At 49.5% G+C, this 11,303-nt stretch overlaps 1 protein-coding gene across 3 annotated transcripts in view; it reads left to right on the top strand.

The window, feature by feature from the left end:
* Window positions 1–806: 806 nt before the first annotated feature.
* TTC7B (tetratricopeptide repeat domain 7B) overlaps window positions 807–11,303 on the top strand; it is a 189,856-nt gene continuing 179,359 nt past the window's right edge. For 2 of the 3 annotated variants that reach the window (XM_069736715.1, XM_069736734.1), the window contains exon 1: window positions 807–1,031. In XM_069736715.1, coding sequence (XP_069592816.1) covers window positions 911–1,031 — 121 coding nt within the window. In that variant the 5' untranslated portion in view covers window positions 807–910. The remainder of the gene's footprint in view (window positions 1,032–11,303) is intronic. The other variant, XM_069736725.1, reaches the window with a different exon arrangement.

Here is an 11,303-nt window from a genome sequence, read left to right as displayed (position 1 = left end):
TGAAGGGTTAATAAACTTCTTGAATGTGGTTTTGTGTACCTCCTGGGGTGCAGATTGTAGAATGGTGTCACTTTGGGTATTTTGTCTTATATTGACCCCCCAAACTCACTTCAAGTGTGAGATGGTCCCTAAAAAAAATGGTTTTGCAAATTTTGTTGGAAAATTGAGAAAATCGCTGGTCAACTTTAAACCCTTATAACTTCCAAACAAAAAAAAATGGTTTCCAAAATTTTGCTGATGTAGACATGTGGGAAATGTTATTTATTAAGAAATTGTGTGACACCACTCTCTGATTTAAGGGTACAAAAATTGTAAAATTTTAACATTTTTTGCCAAATTAATGCTTTTTTTCCCATAAATAAACACTAGTTATATCGAAGAAATTTCACCACTAACATGAAGTACAATCAGAATCAGCGGGATCCATAGAAGCGTTCCAGAGCTATAACCTCATAAAGTGACAGTGGTCAGAATTGTAAAAATTTGCCTGGTCATTAAGTACCAAATTGGCTCTGGCACTAAGGAGTTAAAACATTGTGTTTTATGTTTGCATCTTTTAGCTAAGTTTCATTTCTTTGTATCCATATTTCTGTCGCATTAAATAGACAGCAATACAGTTATTCCCTTACTAAAAATAAATATGAAACAAAAATAAATCTGCATTGTGCCTGCAATTCCCAGCGAGTCACACAAGGTGGCGATGTCACCACAGGCTGCAATTCCCAGTGTTCCAAGTGCGGTGGCGCTGTCATCATTGGCTGCAATTCCCAGTGTTCCACACGTGGTGGCGCTGTCATCCCTTACCGCAGTTCCCTTGCACCCACAGAAGGGGGCACAGCGCTGTCACTGTCCGGCCGGCAGCGGCTCTTCTCCCGGCGCCTGTGTTCGGGCCCGGGCGCTGCTGTCAGATATGGCCGCTAAGAAGGCCGGATCGCGGCTGGAGGTGGAGATCGAGCGCTGCCGCTCCGAGTGCCTGTGGGACCGGATCCATGAGCTCGTCAAGCAGCTCTCCGCCAAGCTCATCTCTAACGGTACGGACCGCAAGGAAAGGCCGGGGATGCAAGTGCGGCCTCCAGGTGTCGGTGCTAGAGGCGGTTCCGGGGTCATCCACAGAGGGGGCACGAGTGTCTGACACTAGAGATGCGCGGGGATCAGCAGTGTGCCCCCTGTATATATGACCCTGTACACACAACCCTGTATATAGGAGCATAGGAGAGAAGTGTGCTCCCTGACATCACTGTGCCCCTGTATATATGACCCTGTACACACCACCCTGTATACAGGAGCATAGGAGAGAAGTGTGCGCCCCCTGACGTCACTGTGCCCCTGTATATATGGCCATGTACACACAACCCTGTATATAGGAGCATAGGAGAGAAGTGTGCGCCCCCTGACATCACTGTGCCCCTGTATATATGACCCTGTACACACAACCCTGTATACAGGAGCATAGGAGAGAAGTGTGCGCCCCCTGACATCACTGTGCCCCTGTATATATGACCCTGTACACACAACCCTGTATACAGGAGCATAGGAGAGAAGTGTGCGCCCCCTGACGTCACTGTGCCCCTGTATATATGACCCTGTACACACAACCCTGTATACAGGAGCATAGGAGAGAAGTGTGCGCCCCCTGACGTCACTGTGCCCCTGTATATATGACCCTGTACACACAACCCTGTATACAGGAGCATAGGAGAGAAGTGTGCGCTCCCTGACATCACTGTGCCCCTGTATATATGACCCTGTACACACAACCCTGTATACAGGAGCATAGGAGAGAAGTGTGCGCTCCCTGACATCACTGTGCCCCTGTATATATGGCCATGTACACACAACCCTGTATATAGGAGCATAGGAGAGAAGTGTGCTCCCTGACATCACTGTGCCCCTGTATATATGACCCTGTACACACAACCCTGTATACAGGAGCATAGGAGAGAAGTGTGCGCCCCCTGACGTCACTGTGCCCCTGTATATATGGCCATGTACACACAACCCTGTATACAGGAGCATAGGAGAGAAGTGTGCGCTCCCTGACATCACTGTGCCCCTGTATATATGACCCTGTACACACAACCCTGTATACAGGAGCATAGGAGAGAAGTGTGCGCCCCCTGACGTCACTGTGCCCCTGTATATATGGCCATGTACACACAACCCTGTATACAGGAGCATAGGAGAGAAGTGTGCTCCCTGACATCACTGTGCCCCTGTATATATGACCCTGTACACACAACCCTGTATACAGGAGCATAGGAGAGAAGTGTGCGCCCCCTGACGTCACTGTGCCCCTGTATATATGGCCATGTACACACAACCCTGTATACAGGAGCATAGGAGAGAAGTGTGTGCTCCCTGACATCACTATGCCCCTGTATATATGACCCTGTACACACAACCCTGTATATAGGAGCATAGGAGAGAAGTGTGCGCCCCCTGACATCACTGTGCCCCTGTATATATGACCCTGTACACACCACCCTGTATACAGGAGCATAGGAGAGAAGTGTGCGCTCCCTGACATCACTGTGCCCCTGTATATATGGCCCTGTACACACCACCTGTATACAGGAGCATAGGAGAGAAGTGTGTGCTCCCTGACATCACTGTGCCCCTGTATATATGACCCTGTACAGACCACCCTGTATACAGGAGCAGAGGAGAGAAGTGTGTGCTCCCTGACATCACTGTGCCCCTGTATATATGACCCTGTACACACCACCCTGTATACAGGAGCATAGGAGAGAAGTGTGTGCTCCCTAACATCACTGTGCCCCTGTATATATGACCCTGTACACACAACCCTGTATACAGGAGCAGAGGAGAGAAGTGTGCGCCCCCTGACATCACTATGCCCCTGTATATATGACCCTGTACACACAACCCTGTATACAGGAGTATAGGAGAGAAGTGTGCGCCCCCTGACGTCACTGTGCCCCTGTATATATGGCCATGTACACACAACCCTGTATACAGGAGCATAGGAGAGAAGTGTGTGCTCCCTGACATCACTATGCCCCTGTATATATGACCCTGTACACACAACCCTGTATATAGGAGCATAGGAGAGAAGTGTGCGCCCCCTGACATCACTGTGCCCCTGTATATATGACCCTGTACACACCACCCTGTATACAGGAGCATAGGAGAGAAGTGTGCGCTCCCTGACATCACTGTGCCCCTGTATATATGGCCCTGTACACACCACCTGTATACAGGAGCATAGGAGAGAAGTGTGTGCTCCCTGACATCACTGTGCCCCTGTATATATGACCCTGTACACACAACTCTGTATACAGGAGCATAGGAGAGAAGTGTGTGCTCCCTGACATCACTGTGCCCCTGTATATATGACCCTGTACAGACCACCCTGTATACAGGAGCAGAGGAGAGAAGTGTGCGCCCCCTGACATCACTGTACCCCTGTATATATGGCCCTGTACACACAACCCTGTATACAGGAGCAGAGGAGAGAAGTGTGTGCTCCCTGACATCACTATGCCCCTGTATATATGACCCTGTACACACAACCCTGTATACAGGAGCAGAGGAGAGAAGTGTGCGCCCCCTGACATCACTGTACCCCTGTATATATGACCCTGTACACACAACCCTGTATACAGGAGCAGAGGAGAGAAGTGTGCGCTCCCTGACATCACTGTGCCCCTGTATATATGACCCTGTACACACAACCCTGTATACAGGAGCAGAGGAGAGAAGTGTGCGCCCCCTGACATCACTGTGCCCCTGTATATATGACCCTGTACACACAACCCTGTATATAGGAGTGAAGTGTGCGCCCCCTGACATCACTATGCCCCTGTATATATGACCCTGTACACACAACCCTGTATATAGGAGCATAGGAGAGAAGTGTGCGCTCCCTGACATCACTGTGCCCCTGTATATATGGCCCTGTACACATCACCCTGTATACAAGAGCATAGGAGAGAAGTGTGCGCCCCCTGACATCACTGTGCCCCTGTATATATGACCCTGTACACACAACCCTGTATACAGGAGCATAGGAGAGAAGTGTGCGCCCCCTGACATCACTGTGCCCCTGTATATATGACCCTGTACACACAACCCTGTATACAGGAGCAGAGGAGAGAAGTGTGTGCTCCCTGACATCACTATGCCCCTGTATATATGACCCTGTACACACAACCCTGTATACAGGAGCATAGTAGAGAAGTGTGCGCTCCCTGACATCACTGTACCCCTGTATATATGGCCCTGTACACATCACCCTGTATACAGGAGCAGAGGAGAGAAGTGTGTGCTCCCTGACATCACTGTGCCCTTGTATATATGACCCTGTACAGACAACCCTGTATACAGGAGCATAGGAGAGAAGTGTGCGCTCCCTGACATCACTGTGCCCCTGTGTATATGACCCTGTACACACAACCCTGTATACAGGAGCAGAGGAGAGAAGTGTGCGCTCCCTGACATCACTATGCCCCTGTATATATGACCCTGTACACATCACCCTGTATACAGGAGCATAGGAGAGAAGTGTGCGCTCCCTGACATCACTATGCCCCTGTATATATGACCCTGTACACACAACCCTGTATATAGGAGCATAGGAGAGAAGTGTGCGCCCCCTGACATCACTGTGCCCCTGTATATATGACCCTGTACACACAACCCTGTATACAGGAGCAGAGGAGAGAAGTGTGCGCTCCCTGACATCACTATGCCCCTGTATATATGACCCTGTACACACAACCCTGTATATAGGAGCATAGGAGAGAAGTGTGCGCTCCCTGACATCACTATGCCCCTGTATATATGACCCTGTACACACAACCCTGTATATAGGAGCATAGGAGAGAAGTGTGCGCCCCCTGACATCACTGTGCCCCTGTATATATGACCCTGTACACACAACCCTGTATACAGGAGCAGAGGAGAGAAGTGTGTGCTCCCTGACATCACTATGCCCCTGTATATATGACCCTGTACACACAACCCTGTATACAGGAGCAGAGGAGAGAAGTGTGCGCTCCCTGACATCACTGTGCCCCTGTATATATGACCCTGTACAGACAACCCTGTATACAGGAGCATAGGAGAGAAGTGTGCGCTCCCTGACATCACTATGCCCCTGTATATATGACCCTGTACACACAACCCTGTATATAGGAGCATAGGAGAGAAGTGTGTGCTCCCTGACATCACTGTGCCCCTGTATATATGACCCTGTACAGACAACCCTGTATACAGGAGCATAGGAGAGAAGTGTGCGCCCCCTGACATCACTGTGCCCCTGTATATATGACCCTGTACACACAACCCTGTATACAGGAGCAGAGGAGAGAAGTGTGTGCTCCCTGACATCACTGTGCCCCTGTATATATGACCCTGTACACACAACCCTGTATATAGGAGCATAGGAGAGAAGTGTGCGCCCCCTGACATCACTGTGCCCCTGTATATATGACCCTGTACACACAACCCTGTATATAGGAGTGAAGTGTGCGCCCCCTGACATCACTATGCCCCTGTATATATGACCCTGTACACACAACCCTGTATATAGGAGCATAGGAGAGAAGTGTGTGCTCCCTGACATCACTGTGCCCCTGTATATATGACCCTGCACACACAACCCTGTATACAGGAGCAGAGGAGAGAAGTGTGTGCTCCCTGACATCACTGTGCCCCTGTATATATGACCCTGTACACACAACCCTGTATACAGGAGCAGAGGAGAGAAGTGTGTGCTCCCTGACATCACTATGCCCCTGTATATATGACCCTGTACACACAACCCTGTATACAGGAGCAGAGGAGAGAAGTGTGCGCCCCCTGACATCACTGTACCCCTGTATATATGGCCCTGTACACACAACCCTGTATACAGGAGCAGAGGAGAGAAGTGTGCGCTCCCTGACATCACTGTGCCCCTGTATATATGACCCTGTACACACAACCCTGTATACAGGAGCAGAGGAGAGAAGTGTGTGCTCCCTGACATCACTGTGCCCCTGTATATATGACCCTGTACACACAACCCTGTATATAGGAGCATAGGAGAGAAGTGTGCGCCCCCTGACATCACTGTGCCCCTGTATATATGACCCTGTACACACAACCCTGTATCTAGGAGTGAAGTGTGCGCCCCCTGACATCACTATGCCCCTGTATATATGACCCTGTACACACAACCCTGTATATAGGAGCATAGGAGAGAAGTGTGCGCTCCCTGACATCACTGTGCCCCTGTATATATGGCCCTGTACACATCACCCTGTATACAGGAGCATAGGAGAGAAGTGTGCGCCCCCTGACATCACTGTGCCCCTGTATATATGACCCTGTACACACAACCCTGTATACAGGAGCATAGGAGAGAAGTGTGCGCCCCCTGACATCACTGTGCCCCTGTATATATGACCCTGTACACACAACCCTGTATACAGGAGCATAGGAGAGAAGTGTGCGCCCCCTGACATCACTGTGCCCCTGTATATATGACCCTGTACACACCACCCTGTATACAGGAGCATAGGAGAGAAGTGTGTGCTCCCTGACATCACTGTGCCCCTGTATATATGACCCTGTACACACAACCCTGTATACAGGAGCATAGGAGAGAAGTGTGTGCTCCCTGACATCACTGTGCCCCTGTATATATGACCCTGTACACACAGCTCTGTATACAGGAGCAGAGGAGAGAAGTGTGTGCCCCCTGACATCACTGTACCCCTGTATATATGGCCCTGTACACACAACCCTGTATACAGGAGCAGAGGAGAGAAGTGTGTGCTCCCTGACATCACTGTGCCCCTGTATATATGACCCTGTACACACAACCCTGTATATAGGAGCATAGGAGAGAAGTGTGCGCCCCCTGACATCACTGTGCCCCTGTATATATGACCCTGTACACACAACCCTGTATATAGGAGTGAAGTGTGCGCCCCCTGACATCACTATGCCCCTGTATATATGACCCTGTACACACAACCCTGTATATAGGAGCATAGGAGAGAAGTGTGCGCTCCCTGACATCACTGTGCCCCTGTATATATGGCCCTGTACACATCACCCTGTATACAAGAGCATAGGAGAGAAGTGTGCGCCCCCTGACATCACTGTGCCCCTGTATATATGACCCTGTACACACAACCCTGTATACAGGAGCATAGGAGAGAAGTGTGCGCCCCCTGACATCACTGTGCCCCTGTATATATGACCCTGTACACACAACCCTGTATACAGGAGCAGAGGAGAGAAGTGTGTGCTCCCTGACATCACTATTCCCCTGTATATATGACCCTGTACACACAACCCTGTATACAGGAGCATAGGAGAGAAGTGTGCGCTCCCTGACATCACTGTACCCCTGTATATATGGCCCTGTACACATCACCCTGTATACAGGAGCAGAGGAGAGAAGTGTGTGCTCCCTGACATCACTGTGCCCCTGTATATATGACCCTGTACAGACAACCCTGTATACAGGAGCATAGGAGAGAAGTGTGCGCTCCCTGACATCACTGTGCCCCTGTGTATATGACCCTGTACACACAACCCTGTATACAGGAGCAGAGGAGAGAAGTGTGCGCTCCCTGACATCACTATGCCCCTGTATATATGACCCTGTACACATCACCCTGTATACAGGAGCATAGGAGAGAAGTGTGCGCTCCCTGACATCACTATGCCCCTGTATATATGACCCTGTACACACAACCCTGTATATAGGAGCATAGGAGAGAAGTGTGCGCCCCCTGACATCACTGTGCCCCTGTATATATGACCCTGTACACACAACCCTGTATACAGGAGCAGAGGAGAGAAGTGTGTGCTCCCTGACATCACTGTGCCCCTGTATATATGACCCTGTACACACAACCCTGTATATTGGAGCATAGGAGAGAAGTGTGCGCTCCCTGACATCACTGTGCCCCTGTATATATGACCCTGTACACACAACCCTGTATACAGGAGCAGAGGAGAGAAGTGTGCGCTCCCTGACATCACTGTGCCCCTGTATATATGACCCTGTACACACAACCCTGTATACAGGAGCATAGGAGAGAAGTGTGCGCTCCCTGACATCACTGTGCCCCTGTATATATGACCCTGTACACACAACCCTGTATACAGGAGCATAGGAGAGAAGTGTGCGCTCCCTGACATCACTGTGCCCCTGTATATATGACCCTGTACACACAACCCTGTATACAGGAGCATAGGAGAGAAGTGTGCGCTCCCTGACATTACTGTGCCCCTGTGTATATGACCCTGTACACACAACCCTGTATATAGGAGTATAGGAGAGAAGTGTGTGTTCCCTGACATCACTGTGCCCCTGTATATATGACCCTGTACACACAACCCTGTATACAGGAGCAGAGGAGAGAAGTGTGCGCTCCCTGACATCACTGTGCCCCTGTATATATGACCCTGTACACACAACCCTGTATACAGGAGCATAGGAGAGAAGTGTGTGCTCCCTGACATCACTGTGCCCCTGTGTTATGTTTGCTAATGACAGGTGTTATGAAGGCAATCCAGAAACACAGTGTGCTTAGCGATCAGAGCGCACACAGTGATCTGACAAATACCCAAAACTACAAGAACGAGCTCTGAGACGTGGAAACTCTGTAGACTGCACACCTGATCCTATCCTAAACACAACTAAAAGCGGCTGTGGATTGCGCCTAACAACTACCTAGGCAACTCGGCACAGCCTAAGAAACTAGCTAGCCTGAAGATAGAAAAATAGGCCTGACTTGCCCCAGAGAAATTCCCCAAAGGAAAAGGCAGCCCCCCACATATAATGACTGTGAGTAAGATGAAAAGACAAAACGTAGGGATGAAATAGATTCAGCAAAGTGGGGCCCGATATTCTAGGACAGAGCGAGGACAGTAAAGCGAACTTTGCAGTCTACAAAAAACCCTAAAGCAAAACCACGCAAAGGGGCAAAAAAAAACCACCGGGCCGAACTAACGGCACGGCGGTACACCCTTTGCGTCTCAGAGCTTCCAGCAAAACAAAAGACAAGCTGGACAGAAAAAAGGCAACAAAAAAACAAAAAGCACTTAGCTATACAGAGCAGCAGGTCACAGGAACAATCAGGAGAAGCTCAGATCCAACACTGAAACATTGACAAGGAGCAAGGATAGCAGCATCAGGCGGAGTTAAGTAATGAAGCAGTTAACGAGCTCACCAGAACACCTGAGGGAGGAAGCTCAGAAGCTGCAGTACCACTTGTGACCACAGGAGTGAATTCAGCCACAGAATTCACAACAGTACCCCCCCCTTGAGGAGGGGTCACCGAACCCTCACCAGAGCCCCCAGGCCGACCAGGATGAGCCGCATGAAAGGCACGAACAAGATCGGAAGCATGAACATCAGAGGCAAAAACCCAGGAATTATCTTCCTGAGCATAACCCTTCCATTTAACCAGATACTGGAGTTTCCGTCTAGAAACACGAGAATCCAAAATCTTCTCCACAATATACTCCAATTCCCCCTCCACCAAAACCGGGGCAGGAGGCTCAACAGATGGAACCATAGGTGCCACGTATCTCCGCAACAACGACCTATGGAATACATTATGTATGGAAAAGGAGTCTGGGAGGGTCAAACGAAAAGACACAGGATTGAGAACCTCAGAAATCCTATACGGACCAATAAAACGAGGTTTAAATTTAGGAGAGGAAACCTTCATAGGAATATGACGAGAAGATAACCAAACCAGATCCCCAACACGAAGTCGGGGACCCACACGGCGTCTGCGATTAGCGAAAAGTTGAGCTTTCTCCTGGGACAAGATCAAATTGTCCACTACCTGAGTCCAGATCTGCTGCAATCTATCCACCACAGAATCCACACCAGGACAGTCCGAAGACTCAACCTGTCCTGAAGAGAAACGAGGATGGAACCCAGAATTGCAAAAAAATGGAGAAACCAAGGTAGCCGAGCTGGCCCGATTATTAAGGGCGAACTCAGCCAACGGCAAAAAGGACACCCAATCATCCTGGTCTGCAGAAACAAAACATCTCAGATATGTTTCCAAGGTCTGATTGGTTCGTTCGGTCTGGCCATTAGTCTGAGGATGGAAAGCCGAGGAAAAGGATAGGTCAATGCCCATCCTACCACAAAAGGCTCGCCAGAACCTTGAAACAAACTGGGAACCTCTGTCAGAAACAATATTCTCAGGAATGCCATGCAACCGAACCACATGCTGAAAGAACAAAGGTACCAAATCAGAGGAGGAAGGCAATTTAGCCAAGGGCACCAGATGGACCATTTTAGAAAAGCGATCACAGACCACCCAAATGACTGACATCTTTTGAGAAACGGGAAGGTCAGAAATGAAATCCATCGAAATATGTGTCCAAGGCCTCTTTGGGACCGGCAAGGGCAAAAGCAACCCACTGGCACGAGAACAGCAGGGCTTAGCCCTAGCACAAATCCCACAGGACTGCACAAAAGTACGTACATCCCGTGACAGAGATGGCCACCAGAAGGATCTAGCCACTAACTCTCTGGTACCAAAGATTCCAGGATGACCAGCCAACACCGAACAATGAAGTTCAGAGATAAGTTTATTAGTCCACCTATCAGGGACGAACAGTTTCTCTGCTGGACAACGATCAGGTTTATTCGCCTGAAATTTTTGCAGCACCCGCCGCAAATCAGGGGAGATGGCAGACACAATGACTCCTTCCTTGAGGATACCCGCTGGCTCAGATAAACCCGGAGAGTCGGGCACAAAACTCCTAGACAGAGCATCCGCCTTCACATTTTTAGAGCCCGGAAGGTACGAAATCACAAAGTCGAAGCGGGCAAAAAATAACGACCAACGGGCCTGTCTAGGATTCAAGCGCTTGGCAGACTCGAGATAAGTCAAGTTCTTATGATCAGTCAATACCACCACGCGATGCTTAGCTCCTTCAAGCCAATGACGCCACTCCTCGAATGCCCACTTCATGGCCAGCAACTCTCGATTGCCCACATCATAATTACGCTCAGCGGGCGAAAACTTCCTGGAAAAGAAAGCACATGGTTTCATCACTGAGCAATCAGAACCTCTCTGTGACAAAACCGCCCCTGCTCCAATCTCAGAAGCATCAACCTCGACCTGGAACGGAAGAGAAACATCTGGCTGACACAACACAGGGGCAGAACAAAAACGACGCTTCAACTCCTGAAAAGCTTCCACAGCAGCAGAAGACCAATTAACCAAATCAGCACCCTTCTTGGTCAAATCGGTCAATGGTTTGGCAATGCTAGAAAAATTACAGATGAAGCGACGATAAAAATTAGC

Source organism: Ranitomeya imitator, chromosome 1 (genome assembly GCF_032444005.1).
Source record: "Ranitomeya imitator isolate aRanImi1 chromosome 1, aRanImi1.pri, whole genome shotgun sequence".
NCBI lineage: Eukaryota > Metazoa > Chordata > Amphibia > Anura > Dendrobatidae > Ranitomeya > Ranitomeya imitator.
The sequence above is the reverse complement of the archived record's forward strand: the minus strand, read 5'-3'. Positions and strand labels throughout refer to the sequence as shown.